At 44.2% G+C, this 19,517-nt stretch overlaps 1 protein-coding gene across 1 annotated transcript in view; it reads right to left on the reverse strand.

Annotated features, from left to right (window-relative positions):
• DOCK5 (dedicator of cytokinesis 5) overlaps nt 1-19,517 on the reverse strand; it is a 154,398-nt gene that overhangs the window by 48,436 nt on the left and 86,445 nt on the right. The window contains exons 23-30 of the mRNA XM_065879847.1: nt 15,949-16,060; nt 13,675-13,745; nt 12,968-13,074; nt 10,927-11,063; nt 8,891-8,986; nt 5,808-5,906; nt 1,718-1,812; nt 111-189 (exon numbers count right to left, since the gene is read on the reverse strand). Of these exons, the coding sequence (XP_065735919.1) occupies nt 111-189; nt 1,718-1,812; nt 5,808-5,906; nt 8,891-8,986; nt 10,927-11,063; nt 12,968-13,074; nt 13,675-13,745; nt 15,949-16,060 (796 nt within the window). The remainder of the gene's footprint in view (nt 1-110; nt 190-1,717; nt 1,813-5,807; nt 5,907-8,890; nt 8,987-10,926; nt 11,064-12,967; nt 13,075-13,674; nt 13,746-15,948; nt 16,061-19,517) is intronic.

Consider the following 19,517-nt stretch of genomic DNA (forward strand, 5'->3'; position numbering starts at 1 on the left):
GTGTGTATTTGTGTTATGATAAAAAGTCTCAGGCGATGTTTTCCAAAATGAAATGGTTCTCTTGCTTTGGCTGAGAATTCAAGGAACTCCTAGGTGAGTCGCACGCTTACCTGAAGTTCAAAGCTTGCCTGATCCATGAAGAATCTTGTGAGAACCTCAGCAAACTGATTTATGGCACGGAGGAAAACCCTAGGGGAGGAAAAACACACTGGATAAAGAAGGCAACTTCATGCTCTTTGAAACATTTTCCATCTATGTTAAAAGCCAAAGCAAATCAAACCTGGACTTGGCAATCTAAGACCTTTAGATCTATCAAGGTCTTTAGAGACCAACTACAGCACATTCTACAGAGAAGGTCACTGAAGATCAGTTTCTTGAACTGACTACTAGCACAGCTCACAGCTGCATCACAATTTAGCCAGTTCAGGTACAGCTCAGAGGACAAGCCAGGGCTCCTGAGCCTCAGACCAAGGCTCCTTTTGCTCCATCGTGATGCTTAACGTTTTAAAGTCTAGGATTTCGGATGCAATTGTTTCTCTAATCTGTACATAGTTGGGAAGGGTTTTTCTAATCAGGTATCAGGACCACCGAGAGTTAACAAAAATGCTTATCACAATGATTTACTTTATTTAGCTCTTTAAAAATCCTGAATCTCGGGGCTTCCCTGGTGGCACAGTGGTTTAGAGTCCGCCTGCCGATGCAGGGTACACGGGTTCGTGCCCCGGTCCGGGAAGATCCCACATGCCGTGGAGCGGCTGGGCCCGTGAGCCATGGCCGCTGAGCCTGCGCGTCCGGATTCTGTGCTCCGCAACGGGAGAGGCCGCAACAGTGAGAGGCCCGCAAAAAAAAAAAAAAAAAAAAAAAATCCTGAATCTCTTTTAGTATCTGTATTCAGTCCATTTCACTTTCATTCAACAAGTCTTTGTTGAGGATCAGCAACTGCAAAGCACTGGCTTAGGTTCTGCCTTCAAAGAATGGCTCCTGGTCTTAAGAAATCTACAGCTTGGTGGAGATCATTTGCAACCTGTAAATCGAACCATGACCCAAAGAATATGGAAAATTCTAGGAGGGGGTATCAAAGAGGTATGGGGAAATCAAAAGAAGAGAAGATGACATCCAGATCAGAACGGCTTCCTTTGGAGATGGCATTTGAGAAGGACCTGAAGGAATGGGAGGCATGTTGATGGCCAGAGACAATGGGGCAGACACTGCAGGTGGAAGCAGCAGCGTGAGCGGAGGCACAGAACATGTTCAGGGTCAGGGTCAGGGTCAGGGTCAGGGTCAGGTCAGGGTCAGGGTTAGGAGGGAAGAGGCCAGTTTGATTGGAGGGCAAGTTGTATATAGAGGCAAACAGTGGAAGACAAGGCTAGAAAAGCAGGGTGGGCCGGGATGCAGAGGCCTTGAATGTCAGGATGATGAAGGCCGTCTGGAGACAATGAAAGATACCTTGCAGAGCTGATGCTGACAATCAACATGAAAGCAATGAGGAGGTTACAGCAGAAAGAAGAGAGTAGAGAGCCCAAGTCGGAGTGACCACAGCGGCCTGCCTGGAATCAAGAACAGAAGCATGTAAACCAGGACCACGAAAGCGGGAGGAACCTTACTTTACCGATGGTGGGCTTGAAGCAAAGAGATTTAACATGCTTCACAAGGGTCAAAACCTAGTTTCCGGACCCAAGTTTTCAAACGCCTCCGGCCCTGCGATGGTCCGTCTCACCTGCTCTGTGTCATATTCATGACCATCCAGTCTTTGGCGTAGACGTTCTTTCCAATTAGATCCTTAAACATGATAAAAGTTTCCATGAGGAAGTCCTGCAGAAAACAAAGGAGGAATGGTTGGGGGAAAACTGGGTTACACTTCATAAGCCTTTCCTCCAGCACACTGACGTAAAGGAAGGCACACGATGGCCCAGGTCCCATAACAGTCTGTCTTTTGAGTAAGGTTTATAGGGATACCAGAGTATTTTTTTTTGACTTTCTTTTATATTGGAGTATAGTTGATTAACAATACTGCGTTAGTTTCAGGTGTACAGCAAAGTGATTCAGTTATACATATACATGCATCTATTCTCTTTCAAATTCTTTTCCCATTTAGGTTATTACGGAATATTGAGCAGAGTTCCCTGTGCTGTACAGTAGTTTCTTGTTGGTCGTCTATTTTAAACATAGCAGTGTGTATGCAGCATTCTTACAGGTATCCTATGATTTGATGTTTACATCATGTAATCTGATAAGGAAGAGAAGGATTAAAAAATTGTCTGTATTTTATAAATGATAAAACTGAGACTGTTGAAAAATGAAACGACTGGCTTAAGGCCATAGAAACCAAGAAGCTGGAGAGCTAGGAAGAGACCTTGGGATTCTGGATCCCAAGTTCAGAGCCATAATATCTTCAGTCCTTGGCCGCCAATGTTGTCTGAATGGATCTACTGTACTTCAAATGAATTCACCAACAATTGTGAGAAAACTGATACCTGTTTTGTTTTTTTTTAACTTTTTGGTGTCTTTTAAAAATTGAGTTACAATTAACATACTTACATATTATATTAATTAATATTAACATAATATTATGTTAGTTTCAGGTGTACAACATAGTGATTCGATGGTTTTATACATTAGGAAATGATCACCACAATAAACCCACTTACCATCTGTCCTCATACAAAGTTGTTACAACATTGCTGACTGGATTCCCTATGTGTACATTACATCCTGGGACTTATTTACTTTACAGCTGGAAGTTAGGATCTCTTAATCCCCTTCACCTCTTTCATCCATCTCTCTACCCTCCTTCCCTCTAGCAACCACCAGTTTGTTCTCTGTATCTGAGTCTGAGAAAACTGATACTTCTAATAACTCTGAGTCCAATTCTCCCTTATTATTATTAGAACAGAACAAAAATGCTATAAATAAGAAGCAGAGTCATGATTCTTCCTCTTCCAGGAACGTTACCATGCGCAGCCTGGGGGGAGGGTCCTAAATGGTCCTTAAAAAGAGATTATAGCTGTGGGGCATCATGTCTGTAAAACCTAATAACAAAAGCCCAGTACTGAAAAAAAAACAGCTATTCTACTCGAAAGAGGGCTAAGAGGAAAAAGGAACTCAGAACAATCGGGCTAAAAAATCAAAGCTAAAAAGTTTGGGAAGCTTTTTAATTTATTAGTTAGTTAAATGTAGACATTTTCCGCTCAGATTCCTGAAATGAAAATCCAGTCCAATTTCTCTGGCACTAAACCGTGCCGTTCTAGCTCATGAATGACATCATATACAGAAAGAACACAGGGCTTGGGAGGCAGGGGGCCTGGGTTCTATTTCTAACAATATTCCTCTGAGACCCCGGTCCTGTTGGCTAACCAGTACACTTCGGATGCCAAACAGCATAGGAATGGGAGCAATTCCAGCTCTCAAGTCTGTGTTACTTCCTTCTGGTTCAATGGAGAGTCAAACTTCTCTACCCTCCATTCTAAAATCACAGACATAGTTCACAAGTTTTTCAGTTTTTCATCATCCATTTTAAGTGCATCCATTACTTATTAACTATTCTATTAACTTTTTTCCTCAAGTCAACAGGAGTTGATGGTTTGTGAAACAAGGATGTAGATGCCGGTTATCTATTCTGAGGCCAACTCCATATTCAACTCTAGCACTCTCAGTGAACTGTAAACAGTGATGACATAATAAAGGCAGTTCACAGATAACCCCAGGACTCACTTTATCTACCACTTCCCAAAGTCTTTCAAGTGATTTCTTTAGAAGCAGCAGGAGCGAGAGAAAGGACAGTCCACTGGAGGTCAAAGGGCTTAGCCGTACCCTGCGGTTCTGCCACTGATGGCTACTGTTCCCTTGGGGACAATAATCCTCTTTTAATTAGATGATGCAGGGCTTCCCTGGTGGCGCAGTGGTTGAGAGTCCGCCTGCCGATGCAGGGGATGCGGGTTCGTGCCCCGGTCCGGGAAAATCCCACATACCGCGGAGCGGCTGGGCCCGTGAGCCATGGCCGCTGAGCCTGCGCGTCTGGAGCCTGTGCTCCGCAACGGGAGAGGCCGCAACAGTGAGAGGCCCGCGTACCGGATGCAGGGGAAGAGCTCACCACTAAATCTGGTTTGGTTTTTTTTTTCTTCTTTTTGCTTACTTAAAGGAGCCAAATTGTCAAGAGTTTGAATTTAGTATAACTTTCTTTATTCTTCCTGCTTTCAGAAGGGAATCTGAGAAAAAGTCACTAAACTATTTTTATATTAATTTTATCTTACATAATAATAATATACTATTATATATGTAATGACAATGTAATATCATTATTATAAGTAGTTGGTTCTCATAGCTAGTAACACACGCCAGGAACAAAGTGAGGCATTTTCCACATGTCCACTCATCAATACTCACATTAACTACCTCCTGCCCCCAGGTAGGTACCAACCTACAGAGGAGGAATTGAGGTTTACCGAGGTTAGACAGCTTGCCCAAAATTTCAGAGGGAAGCAGAATAGTCAGAATTCAAACCCAGATCCGGGTGTTCTAAAGCCTGTGTTCTTAAACCCACTACGGAGGAGAAAACACTGCTACCCTCGGCTTCCACCTCTCCCCACCTCTCCCCTCTTCCTAATTCTCTCGCCCAGATCTCTGCAAGCACAGCTACAGATCGCTACGGATTCCTGTACCATGCTGCCAGCCAGAGCATGGCCTTCGTGGAGGTCCACATAGGACTCCAGACTAAGCCCCATTAAGTCCTTTATTGTGGTCCAGGACAGTGCTCTGAGGGTTCATCACTGGATCAATTACAACTAATAATAATAAACAGTACAATTCCTTGTGTGTTTTTCCTTCATGTAGACCTCACAGAAAGGAGAGTGACTGGCAAAGAAAGAGGTGGATATCCTTGGGTATACTGGCTACATGCTACCAGTATAATAAAGGCAGAAAGTGGAAAATCTGGAGCATAAAGAATATTGGAATACGCACGAATGATGCGAAGTTACCCGGAGCAAAGATGAGTGCAATGAGACCTTGCCTGTTAATACAGCTCCCTGTCCAGCCCACTACTTCACAAGATGAGACAATACCTTCAGGGATTTTTTTTTTTTTTTTGGCCATGCAGCTTGTTGTATCTTAGGTCCCCGACAAGGGATTAAACCCAGGCTACGGCAGTGAAAGCACCAAGTCCTAACCACTGGACGGCCAGGGAATTCTCACCTTCAGGGATGTTTAACAGCCACTAACAATTCTCTGAAGGGAAGGATCCTGGGGAAGCAGCCAGAGATCTAACTTAGCCTCTTGGGCCACCTTTGGCTGTATGCTTAATGGTAACTATGAGAACAATTTTCTTGTTTAAAACAGAAGAGAATGGAATATTTTCAACTGAGGATAACTTACAACTGTTACCTGGAGGCAGGTATTACCTCTTTTTGTTTCCCTCTCCAGGGAATACTGAAAAGGATGACATCAACCACATCTGAAAAGACCATGAATATTTCTGCCTCCTAAAATCCTTGCCAGGGCATGGGTGACTACTGTCCCTGAAAATGAGACACTGTCCTCTTCTGAGAGCAAAAGAGGTCACCCAAATGTTTCTAAATATGGGCTCTCTCTAAATCCAAGAGACGTAGGTGGCTGCGTGAGGACCTCCTGGTATATGTACTGGACTCTTCTTCAAATCCTGTGGCAGAGAAAAACTCTCCCCTCTTGTAACCCCTGTGGAAAGCGACACAGCATTCAGAGGTGTGTGGGAAGAGAACCCCAGACTCATGACGCTCAGTTCTGCCAAAATATGAGAAGTCTTAAGTTAGCAGGATCCAATGAAGACAACTTACAATAATGTCTTGTCTGGTCTTGAAAGTGCTGATGTAGTGGCTGTAGTGGCTCTCGTCCATCTGCCGCAGGATGGCAATCATGCAAGCAATGAAACTCCCCTGGAAGGAGACCGAAAACACAAATCCCAGCTCCTTAGACCACCAACCGACAAAGCCAAGATTTGGGTGCATGTACTTTGGTTTTTCCCACCCAATTAACTATGCAGGGACCCCAGCACGCTGGAAACACACTGCATTCTAAAGGTCCAAAGGCATGGGCTTTGCAGTTTCTGCTAAAAAGAAGGTACTTCCACGTTTGAGTGAAGCAGTGTGGAGGGCTTCACTCATCCTATGAATAGCCATGACCTCTGAAATCCTGCAGGTTAGGGGATACTGACTGTAAGATCTCAGCTAGATGACTAGTTAAGCTATAACAACTTGCAGACCCTGAGGTGCTTGTTGAGACCGAGGTGTAATAGAGACGTCCAGGGAGAAACGTCCAAAGTATTTACATCATTTACATAAATTTGAGCTTGGAGGAATGCAAAGAGGAAAAAGAGAGGTCGAAGAGAGGTCGTAAAACTGAGTGGAAGAGCAGAAGAGAGGCTAGGAGAGCTCCCTGCTGGACCACTTCATCGTCATTCCACCAGCTCTAGAATCCTTTGGCCAGTGATTCCTAGCACGTTATGCTGTGTAATTGTGGACCTGGTTTGAAGAAAGGGATTGGATAATTAGATGATTACCATCATTTCCATTTTTGAGGCCAGGAATTACATATTCAACTTGCTTTCCCCTAGACCAACCATATTTGAGCCACAGACTTAATTTTCTAGCCAGAGGGCAAGTATCTAAGGTAGTATCTTCTTGTATTCATATAGTTATGAAAACAACACAAATTTAAGTGAACTTGGCACAGAGGAGATGAAAATACAGCTGTTCCTGGGATGGAGAGAATAACTTCCTAAACACAGAAACAGTGAAATACTATCCATGTACACCTCTCTCCGAATGAATGTCTGTCTTAGGTCTCTTTTGTTTAAAAAAGTTTATTTTTCTAATTATAAAGTGATGTAAATTTATTGTATTAAGGTTTTGATATACATTGCCAAATCAGCATATAGTTTGCATTACCATCAGCACCTAACACTATTTGTTTCTCCAGGCCTTTGCCAAGCATTTGTCCAAATTTGACCCTTTCAGGAAAGCCTGTTTTTTATTCTGGCTGCACCACGCGGCTGGTGGGATTCTAGTTCCCTGACCAGGGATCGAACCTGGGTCCCTGGCAGTGAAAGTGTGGAGTCCTAACCCACTGGACTTCCAGAGAAGACCCAGGAAAGCCATTCTTAATCAGCTTACATAAATTGTAACTCTTCTACCCTAACTCCTCTTATCCCACTCATTTTTTTCTCCATAGCACTTATAGCCTTCTAATACTCTGCCATTTATTTTTTTGTAATTGTTCTTGCTAGAATGTAAGCTTCTCTAAGGTAGTGATTTTTGTCTGTTTTGTTTCCTGATATATCCCCAGCACCTAGAACAGTGCCTGGCTTAAGTAGTTTCTTAATACGTATTTGTTGAATAAATGGTTTTTATTTACCACAGCGATTTGGGATAGTTCTTTTTCTATGTCCTCTGATGAAAAATCTAATCAGAGATTTTAGCATCACAAAAGATGCACCTTTAGTAAAAGATGCTTCATTTTAATGATGATACAACTCAGCCTTTCAACAGTTACCTCTGGTCTCGATCACCCTATTTATCTGACATTTAATAGACGTACAGGCAGAGAATAAGAGGCCAGGGCAACACTGACATTTCTAACTGCATGCTAATCCCAAGTTCTTTAAATGGTTTTTCCTTGAACCACAAGGGCTGGATGGTACCACAGGGCACTGATTTTTAAGCACACCAAATATCACGGGGAATATGATACGAAGGGGAAAACTGACGTTATCAGAATTCCTCTCATGGTGACTATGGTGCATAGTTGGGAACATAACTTGGTGAGCTGCTGCGGGTGGGCACGGCTGACAGCATGCAAGGCACTGCCTCCAGGCTGGTTGCCCAGGGCCAAAGCCCACCTCAATCACCTGGTGGTTGTGTAACCTTGCTCAGGTTTTTGCACGTTTCCTCATTTGCAAAATGAAGCTTGGTGTGACCTTTCAATGAAGTGCTTAAGATAGTTTCTAGCACACGCACAAAAATGAGCTAACAGTGACAACTACCATTATCATCACGCTGGCTGGACACGCTGATACTATTACTGTTATCATTCTAACAAAGGCAGATCCACACAGAGCATGCGTACATTGAGAATTACAACTAAACTGCTTGAGACAATAGAGGTAATGCTAAATGCAGTCAGCCAGAGCCCTAATTTTCTGCTCACCAAGGCTCACATTTTCCTGAAATAAAATATTAAGCAAATATTGAAAGAGCATTAGGTCGAATGGGTCCCAAGTTCTTAGTCCACCTAGGATGCCTGCATATCTCAGTGGGTCTCTGCTTTAATATATTATAAGAGGCTTTTGTTTCACCTTCCCTATGAGCAAGGCTCCTTATGATTTGTACTGGAGAGATCCTTTAAAATTTTCCCCCATTTGCCTCCCCTATCTCCCTGGTAGATCATTTTCCCTCAAGAGAAAATCAGCATCAGATTTACTCACAGTTATAACAAAGAGGCACTCATCCAGGGGGGCTGTAAAGTTCTAGACCCCATTCATTTCCCGAGGGAGCTATGCCACCCAGCCCGCAGCGCAGACTGGAAACTGGGATGGGAGGGGCCTACGTGAATTTGGTCTCAAGACACTGCTCCCCAAATCCCCCCAATGGGCAGGTGGGATGGGACACTAAGAAGCTGCGGTGGGGCTTCCCTGGTGGCGCAGTGGTTGAGAGTCCGCCTGCCGATGCAGGGGACACGGGTTCGTGCCCCGGTCCGGGAAGATCCCACATGCCGCGGAGCGGCTGGGCCCCGTGAGCCATGGCCGTTGAGCCTGCGCTCCACAATGGGAGAGGCCACAACAGTGAGGGGCCCGCGTACCGCAAAAAAAAAAAAAAAAAAAAAGAAGCTGCGGTGGCTGTGTGGTCCCCCGGGCGACACTCACAATGTGGGGAGACTGTCGGCTCATCCCAATCACGGTCCGGTTGATCCTTCTCAGCAGCCGTTCCATTATCAGCTGTACGTGCAGCGCCGTGGGACCCTGAGGGGGAAACAAAGGGATGGACACCACTTCTTCTGACTCAGCTTCACTTTTCTTAAAGAAACTCTGGACTGCTGAGAGTTCTCTTTAACTCTCATTCTGGCTCTTCAGTACAAAGCAATCTCTTGTCCAAAAGGGGGAAACATTGTCACAGAACGATACATAATGTTATTAAGGAATCTGCTGAACATAATTGGTTCTGACATTTAAAAGATGAACGTGGAGATGCAGGGGAAGAAAGCTTCTCTAATGACCCAGGTCATCTGGGCTCGCTGAGAGCTCCCTGTAGCCAGCAACTCAACAGTTTATAGAGACTCCTGCTAGCACGAGGTGCTCGGTCCTGATGCTTAGTAGATCAGGTTACCCAGGACAATTTGGCGCATAAGTGGGAAGAAAAGGGCGAAAACATGAAGTTCTTGCTACCTCCTCTCTAGGATGTAAAAAAACAAGAAATTCAAGTCAAGGAGATTGTTATGGACTGATCATTCGCGTTCAAAATTCCTGTGTTGAAGCTCTAACCCCTAATGTGATGGTATTTGGAGATGGGGCTTTTGGAGATAGATAATCAGGTCGTGAAGACAGGGCCTGGGAGTAATAGGTTAGTATCCTTATAAGAAGAGACACCTGAGAGCTTGCCCTACCAAGGAAAGGCCGTGTGAGGACACAACGAGAAGGTGGCCATCTGCAGGACAGGAAGAGGGCCTCACCAGGACCCAACCATGCAGGCACTGTGACCTTGAACTTCCAAGCCCCAAGAACTATGAGAAATAAATTTCTGTTGTTTAATCCACCCAGGCTGCAGTATTTTGTTTCGGCAGCTCGAGCAGACTAAGACGGGGATTTACTATTCTAACTCTGTCATGTGTGACCATGAGCAATTATTTAACTTTGTGGAGCTTCAATTTTCATAGCTGCGAGAAAAGAAAGAAAAGATCCCGTACAGGAATTAGCTGGGCTGATGCACCCAACAGTGCCTCATGAATGTTGTCTTTCTTTCTCCTTCTTCCTTTTCTTGTGGTTTGATGCTATACTCCTTCAGCTCCAACTTATCAATATTCAAGTTGCCTTTTCAAAGCCTTTACCCATTATTGCTTCTTGACAGATATTCAAATCTCCTGCTTAATGCTTCAAACGACTAGATCACTGCTATTTATGTAATTTTATTAAAACACCAAGTATCATTAGCGTCCCCTCTCTCCCACCCTCGCTTCTTTCCTTCCTTGCTTTTTATTATTTCTCTGCTTGCTTCCTATTTCTTTAAATGAAAGTGATTCATAACACCCGCCTCTCTGTAGGAACATGGGTGCCATGTAGCCATCATGGGGGGTAGAGACTATGGTTTGTCTTCGACTGAAAACATTCTGCAAAGTTCTCCAGCCTCTTGAGTGGAGACTGTGACAGGTCTATCTCTAGAACATGGAAAATCCAGGCAGTGTGGCCCCGGGCTTTTTGAGGAGGAGGAGATGAGGTGAGATTAAAAAAAAAAAAAAAAAAAAACGCACATCATTTCTACTAGGCTCCAGAAGGAAGGATCAGTTTCAGAGAGAACATAAAATGAGAACTTCTCAGAAGCTCTGGTAGATCTACAATAGTGCTGTCAGGTATCGGAGGTATAACAGGGTAGAGGTTTCTACCTAACAAGTCTAAACAGGGCTCTGGATCTGAAAAGTCCTCAGCCGGATCTCAGTGATGGGCAAACTGGGCCAATCAGGAAAATCAACCAGTAGCAGCCCCAGCAGTAGGTGGATCTCCCTGGACCTAGATTTGCACGACAGAGTCTAGCCGGGAGAAGCCTCTCTAAACACCTCTAAAATGGGTGCAGCCTGCCCCAGCGCCCAGGTTCTCAACTGCCTGGGACTAGGAGAGCCGGGCAGTGGTCCCTGTCCCAGGCCTTGGGACCAGTGTACGCTCTGCTCTGCATCAGTGACTCTTTGACTCACCACATCCTTCCTGTCCAGAACTTCCAGGAGGTAGCTCAGAAGCTGCGAGCTGGCCTCATGGTCAGGCTTGCTGGAGTTGTCGTCTAATTGGCCGCTGAGCTGGTCTATCAGCAGAGGCAACAACACGTCTCTGCACTCTGAGGGGGAAAATGCAGACCACTCACCAGCTGTAGGAGCGCCCCCCACCCCCAGAACTGCCTGGCTCCTTCCTGCAACGCCCTCTCTGCCTGTTCCCCCAGCTCCCAACTGTGCACTCAGCCCTGCAGGGGCTCCTCCAGGCCACCGAGGAGGATGTGGTTTTAGGCACGGAATTTTAGCCCAGTACCTTGACCTTAAAAACAAAGAAAATCCCACTTATTGTGGGTCCATGTAGCCAAATGTTTAAAGTATTTAACAATTTCTTTAGCTTTTTTTTTTTTCTAAAAAAAGGCCAACTTGATACTTGCAAGCTAAGTCATATGAAACTAATAAACTAAGCAAGGTATATGCTTTTAATTTTTTTGAAACGTTCCACCTAATGGAGAAAATGTACTCGAAAATTCCTATGAATACTGAGCTCCACCAGCACATCTCAGTGTTTCACAGACATTCTGTTCATGCTTTCGCAGGCACGTGGACTTCATAAAGTAAGGTATTATCTTCCTACTATGTCTTCCTTCTGAGATCTTTCACAATGATAAAATATCATTCTGATGAGTCCAGACATTCTGGGCACTAACAGAAACGACTGTGAGTGATGATAATACTTCCTCTGTTGGAATCTTCCAGGGCATCCTTGCTCTTCTGCTCAAACAATGCATCTTTATCGTCTCATTTATGGTTTATGCATCCTTAGAGGCAGAGGGAATCACAGCGTAGTAAGAAGTTGACTAGTATTAAGTTTTCCACTTGAGAGCACTCACTAGCTTTCTGCACTCCCCCTGACTGGGTCCTTGGAACAGCTGAAACATCTAACACGAATTCTGAGGCTCAGAAAAGGTCAGAGCCAAAAGACGTGCTGATATGATCTAGTTCAAGTCCATCCTTCCATAGAAACAGAAGCTGAGACTTAGAGAAGGTCCCTCATTCGTCCAAAGTTACATAACTAGCCAGGGGCAAGGCTAGAAGGGTTCTCCCACCAACAACCCACTCAACTTTTCCTATTTCTGAGGTGTCCTGCCAATCCTCAGACCCTCCAGCCGATACACACTGCACGAGTCACCCTCTGGGGCTCCCCCGAAGCTCCCACGGCTGCCCCACCCTAGCGAGTCTTGGGTTTACTGGGAAAGAACCAGGTATTGGACCTCTTTCCTATGGCAACTTTGGGACAGGAACACAGTGATTTCCACCTGGTGGCTATGTGCTTGACTTTAGTTACAAAATGAAGAGTTTTTTATCAGTGTAAGAGTGTTCTCCTCTCCGCTCCCAGCAGTATGACGGTAGTCTGGCTCGCCTACAGCTCCCCCCAAAACCTCTCTGATTTACAGTGATTGCCAGTTTCCATGGTGTAAGTCCTTCTGCCATGGTCACTCTTCAGCCACTAAGATGACATGACTGGGCATGGAGTCAAGAAAAGATGTGCATAACCAGCTCCGCCGAGCCAGTATAAGTGGCATGCAGTCCATCACTACCCTACAGCATCATGGCATCACTGCCCCATAACATCACTGCCCCATGGCATCACTGTCTGCCCCAGCCCCTGGTTACTGGCGTTATACTCTAAGTCAAAGGAGATGCATTTGTTTAAAAGGACCGTCTTTACTGCTTGCCTGTTACTTTAGGGGGTTCCTATTTTGAGGACAAAGTTTGCTAATTAATGAAACACGACTTCAAATTAAAGATTAAAGAACACATGATTTTGCTCTTTCAGGAACTATGGGAATGCTGAACTGACTTCACCTTCTCCTTAAAACTGGTTTCCCAGGAGGTCCTCAAGTACCAGCAAACGACTGGCAAGGACATTACTGACATTAAAAAAAAAAAAAAAAAAAAAAGGCAGTGTTGGCTGAAGAAGACACAAGACCGGGATTTCTGCAAGCAGCAGTTTTTGGTGGAGACTCACCCGACTGCCGGAAAAGATTGCTCTCTACTATCTTGGTCATGCAGTTCAGTTTCTGGCGAACTAACTGGTTGTCAGGGATGCTCTGAACGAACTTGCAGAAGAGTACACTGCAAGAGAAACCCCAGGAGTCACTGTTTTCATTCTGCCGAGTTCAAGGGAGCACTACGCTCTTCCCCTCTACTGGGAAATTATTTACGCGTGGACAGGTTTACCTGGAATTCTCTCCACAATGACCTGAGAGTCTGTCTCTAGGAAGCCAAGAAGAGGCTCGATTCCGTGCTCACTCCAGAGCTCAGCCTGGGAGCTAAGTCAGCCTAAACTGGCAAATTAGTCAGGTCCATCACTGCTTTGCAGACCTACCTTCACCCTCAACTTCTGCAAAAGTCTTTTCGGGCTGCCTCCACCCCGGTGCCCATCACCATCTGACTCAGCATTTCGGGGGTACTTTGGTATAGGGCTGGAAGCGTATTGTTATGTACTTTTTTCTGTAGTTAATTTTGTGTCTGTGTGTCTTGTTTCCCTGGAGAAAGGGCAAACCTCTCTGAGGGACTGGCTTTGTGTCCTCTTTTATGGCTTCCGCAGAACTGAGCAGAAAAAGGTGTTCGGTCAATACGTGTTAGAAGAATCACAGCATGTGTAGCCGCCTAAGCTCGAGCCAGCAGGGGAGCTGCTTCTCTGTTAAGAAACAAAAGTTTTTGGCTATTTACCTGAGCTCAACTGGATCGAACACAAGTTTGACGTCATTAATGATGCTAGGAAGGTACTTCAAGGCTGCCCCCTGCAAGAAAAACACCGAAGGCATATTCAGTGGCCAAGCAGGACAAACACAGAATTTCCTGCTTGATCCCAGGAAGAAACGACTGATGCGGGGATCCTGAACAGGGAACCGGACACAGACACTCTCGCCATGAAGAAGAAAGCTGATGCTGCGCTACATGATCTCCCAAGGTCTTTTTCCTGAAAAGTCCAGAGGCACAGCTTTCTGCCCTCACCACCCAAGAGCCACTGTCCATTTAGAATTCAGTTTTCTACCCGAGGAAGTAGTTAAAAATCTGGACATCTCCCTCACAGAGTTGCCACAGAGAGCAAAAAATAAAGCTCGAACTTGAGTCTTTAGGGATTACATATTTTACCTCAAAAAACTAATAATGAGGATGATGATGGGGACGATGGGCTTCTGGGAAGAAGGGGAGGCCTAAGAATAAAGCCTGTTGCTTGAACCATCATCAGGATCAACTGGCTGAATTCACAGGGTCCAGAAATGCCATTCAAGGGACGTCTAAAAGGCTAGTTTGTCATCTTTGGTGAAACGACCATTTAGGTCTCCTGCCCATTTTTTGATTGGGGTGTTTGTTTTTCTGATATTGAGTTGTATGCGCTGTCTATTTTGGAAAGTAACCCCTTGTTGGTCGTACTGTTTGCAAATATTTTCTCCTAGTCTGTCGGTTATCTTTTCGTTTTCTTTATGGTTTCCTTTGCTGTGAAAAAGCTTTTAAGTTTGAATAGGTCCCACTTGTTTATTTTCGCTTTTATTTCTTTGGCCTTGGGAGACTGATCTACGAAAATATTGCTACGATTTATGTCAGAGAATGTCTGGCCTATGTTCTCTTCTAGTAGTTTTATGGTGTCATAGATTATAGTTAGGTTTTTAAAACAGGCACATGAAAAGATGCTCAACATTGCTAATTATTAGAGAAAAGCAAATCAAACTACAATGAGGTATGACCTCACACCGGTCAGAATGGCCATGATCAAAGAGTTTACAAATCATAAATGCTGGAGGGGACGTGGAGAACAGCAAACCCTCTTACACTGTTGGTGGGAATGTAAATTGGTAGAGCCAATTTTTATGGAAAACAGTATGAAGGTCCCTTAAAAAAACTAAAAATAGAGTTACCATATGATCCAGCAATCCTAATCCTGGGCATATATCCAGAAAAGATGAAAACTCTAATTTAAAAGATACAGACACCCCAATGTTCACTGCAGCACTATTTACAATAGCCAGGACATGGAAGCGACCTAAATGTCCATTGACAGGTGAATGGATAGAGAAGATGTGGTACATATATGCAATAGAACACTCCAGAGCAGTAAAAAAGAATGAAATAATGCCATTTGCAGCAATGTGGATAGACCTAGAGATTATCATACTAAGCAAAGTCAGGAAGAGAAAGACAAATATCATATGATATCACTTATATGTGGAATCTAAAAAATAATACAAATAAATTTATTTATAAAACAGAAACAGACTCACAGACATAGAAAACAACGGTTACCAAAGGGGAAGAGAAGGAAGGGATAAATTAGGAGTATGAGATTAACAGATATACGCTACAGTATATAAAATAGATAAACAACAAGGATTTACTGTATAGCACAGGGAACTATATTCGACATCTTGTAATAACTTATAATGAAAAGAATTTAATCTATATATATACACACACATATATATATATTTGAATCACTGTGCTGTACACCAGAAACTAACACAGTATTGTAAATCAAATCTACTTCAATAAAAATAAAAAAAAAAATAGCTAGCTTGTCTTTGGCAAACCAACATTTGAAAATACAAATGTACATAAAAGTTAAAATAAAGGGATTTCCCTTTACTTTCTATAAGTCATTCTAAAATTAACAAGTTTTCCACGAACTAACTAGGATTAATTTTCTTTTATCTCCCACCATGGCCAGTTCTATGTTGCCCCAGAACATCCTCACCGACAGCATTAAGAGTTACTCAATGGGGCTTCCCTGGTGGCACAGTGGTTGAGAGTCCGCCTGCCGATGCAGGGGACACGGGTTCGTGCCCCGGTCCGGGAAGATCCCACATGCCGCGGAGCGGCTGGGCCCGTGAGCCGTGGCCGCTGAGCCTGCGCGTCCGGAGCCTGTGCTCCGCAACGGGAGAGGCCACAAGAGTGAGAGGCCCGTGTACCGCAAAAAAAAAAAAAAAAAAAGTTACTCAAGCTGACCTTGATCTTGACAGCTTCCTCCAGAGGCCTGTCCATCAGCATATTGAAAGCGAGAAATAACTGGCGGATTGAATTACTGAATTCATCTCCATCTTCACTTTGGCCATAAAATCTTCAGAGAAAAAAGAGAAGGCGGGAAAAGAAAAAAAAAGAGAGAAGGAGGTCAGATTCTCCATCTTTAAAAGAAGTTTTCCAACAGATCTGTTGCCTACACAATGCTGGAAGCCCATGCCTCACTGGTCACCTCTTTACACCGTGCACAGAGGAGTCACACGTGCTCTTAGGTGGTTCAGGAAGGGGCCCAGTAGCTGGGAAGTTATCCCCACCTGGACAAAAGGAAGGTAGTGATTTGTACGTAAAGTCCTACAACAGAGCTCTCCCACTGTCCCCCTGAAGCTGTCTGAAGGCCAGTCTTGGTGATGTCCTCCAGCCTAGTGGCGTGCGGGCATTTCCGGCACAGAGCGGGGAATGGCTGGAAGCAGCTTTGCCTCAAGTAGCAGATAAGCCCTGCATGCAAACCTACCATCCTCAGCTTATTAGCACAATGTCCAGCAAGCAGGGGGCTCCCCGCCCAGCTACCTTCCCTGACAGCCCAGTCTTGCCTCCACACCTCCCCTCCTGCCTCTCTCTCCTCTTCTGATCTTTGTGTCTAATCACTCTGCCATTTGAATCATTCTGTCTCACCGCAACAAGCCCTGATCATTTGCGTTCAAGTTCCAGACAAGGGGTAGAGAAGCTGCTCAACCTAGAAACGTTCTGAGCCCAACCCAGTCTGCAAGTCCAGTTAGCATCCTCCTATCCACTGAACTGGCCACACTGGTGCCGACCTGCCTCTAGGACAGCGTCCTCCCAGGACACGGGCTGCCTTGGTCTTTGCTTATTCGTGCTTGTTTGATTAAAGTACGCTATCAACTGAAAAGTTGGTTCTTTCTCATAAGTAGAAATCAGAAGGTCTTTGGCCCATTTCTCAGAAACACAAAAGTCCCCAAATTGTAGTCCAAGTGCATTTACACTGGGTGGCAATCTTACCACCAACTGTCAAGAGTAGGGATGGTTTGAACTTAGAATTTCATACACACGCTCAAATACATACGTACACGCATATACATATTTACATTAGTCTCCTCTGTTCACCTATATCTTATATGGTACTCACGGAATATGAACTTCTCAGAAAATTATTCAATCAGAGGGCTTCTGCTAATCCTCAATTCATCCATTTTGCAGAATTTTAGAAAAGAACTTTATTTGCAATTGAGTCCACAAAGTATATCAAAATTAACATACCCGGAACAGAACTCACTTGATTTTCCTGTTCACCTTTAAATAGCCCACGTCTTGGCAAACAGCACCCCAAACCTAGAAGTTATTTATTGTTCTTCCCCTTCTCCCATTCTCCCACCAAATCTAACAGCAAGTCCTATTCTCTCTTCCCGCTAAATCAGTCCACTCTCTGCATCTCCTCAGAGACAGAGCCACCGTATCTCACATTTGAACTAAAACCGCCTATTAAGTGGTCACCCAGGTTTCACTCTTAACCCTTGATAATCCACTTTCCACCCAAGAGATGAGATGATTATGTAAAATGTAAGCCAGATTCCACTACTTCTCTAACTGAAACCCTTCAGTGGCTGCCCGAGACCCCTGGAATGAAATCCGAACTCCTTGCTGTGACCTAGAAGGCCCCCATTGCGTACCCGCCTGCCAGGCTCCATCCTCCCATTCCCAGTCTCCACGGTCCAGCAACATTGGCTTCTCTTGATTCTTTAGCTGTTCATGCCCACTGCACTTCTCTCCACTGAGATCTTCAGAGGCTCATCCCTCATCTTTCAGTCTCAACTCAAACCCCAGCTCCTGGAGAGGCCTCTACCACCAGCTCAGCTCCGGGAGCCTTCCCTGGTCACTGTCACATCAACATCTTCCCTCCTAGCTCTTATCCGTCTGAGATGATCTTGTGGGTCTCTTTCTTTATTATATGGCTCCCTGGCCTCGATGTAACCCACAAGCACCATCAGAGCAGGAACCCTGTCTCATCTGCTGCTAGATCCCAAGATCTAGTAGCAGATCCCCAGATCTAGGGCTAGGAGCGAAGGCGTTGATATGACAGTGACCAGGGAAGGCTGTTTGAGCTGAGCTGGTGGGAGAGGCCTCTTGGGAACTGGCATCTGGGCAGGAACAGCTAAAGAATCAAGAGAAGCCAATGTTGCTGGAGGGCCTAGAGCAACACCTGGCACCCTATCGCTGTGACTTTAAAAAAGGGACTCATACGACTGAGCTTCTCAATGTCCTATTGTGTCTATCAAATCCAAGCAATCGGAGAATGCAGACTACCAGACTCTGTACCCCAGATCAAGCTCTTCTTTAGAATGAGAAAACATCAGGGGCAAAAATAACCGTAAACAGGCCATCAGGGACTAAGTTCAACACAGCCACTCTCTTAGTTCATCTCATGGGTTAATTAACTTGGCTTTTCCGTCGTTATCATGCAACCTGACGGTGAAAATGATGGCCCAGATGCAACGCAACATTATGAAGGGTAAAAGAGCTAGTGGATCATAAGTGGAAAATATTTTTAAAATTTCCTCAATTAAGGTTTTTTTCTTTTTATGTTTTTTTGTTTGTTTGTTTTGGCCGTGCCCCGTGGCATGCGGGATCTTAGTTCCCCAACCAGGGATCGAACCCATGCCCCCTGCAGTGGAAGCGCAGAGTCTTAACCACTGGACCACCAGGGAAGTCTCTCTTTATGTTTTTATGAGGATCTTTATTGCTGGACATCAGGGCTTGCTATACAAACTTTTAGGTAAGGGAATGTTCCCTCAGTAGGACACCCTAACTGAATATGTGGAAATTCAACATAATTACAAAACACAAAGATCCAACTATAAAAGACCACCTGGAGAAAAGCGGGAACTACAGAGGTTGTGCATATGCTCTGAGTTGGGCGAACACTGCCTGCTTCTACTAGGGAAGGAGGAGCTGTCATTCGTCCAACTCAACTTTTAAGTCATTGAACATGTTTAAAAACGATAAAAATGTACACATTCATTGTAGAAACTTTAAAAATGCAGAAAGGATAAAAACTAAACCTACTTAAAGCCCTCTTATCTACAGTTTACTTATATCTAACCAGTGTCCAATCCTGAAATATTTTTGAAATGAGATCATATTACACTTATGTCTTCTACCTTAGTTTTATTATTTAAGAACCTATCAGGGTTATCCTACCTCATTAACATACCCTACATTTGAAAGGGCTGAATGTACATACTTTAACATTCCTTTTTGTTTATACCTGATGGACTTTTTTTCCATTAGATAGATTTTTAGATGGGGTATTACTGGACAAATGTGATATCTTCCTTTGCTCTGTGTGTGTCTGATTTTTATTCACAGTACCAAATTTCTGTCCTTAAGAATTTATCTTCCTATCAGCAATAAAACACAGGGCCAATTTTTGTCCAATCTCACTAAAGGATAAAGATTTTTCATCATTATCAAATGTGCAGGTAAAGATGGTGTGTGTGTATCACATTTTACGAGTATAAATTTCTTTTTAAATTTAACTGACC

Source organism: Phocoena phocoena, chromosome 6, assembly GCF_963924675.1.
Source record: "Phocoena phocoena chromosome 6, mPhoPho1.1, whole genome shotgun sequence".
Classification (NCBI taxonomy): domain Eukaryota; kingdom Metazoa; phylum Chordata; class Mammalia; order Artiodactyla; family Phocoenidae; genus Phocoena; species Phocoena phocoena.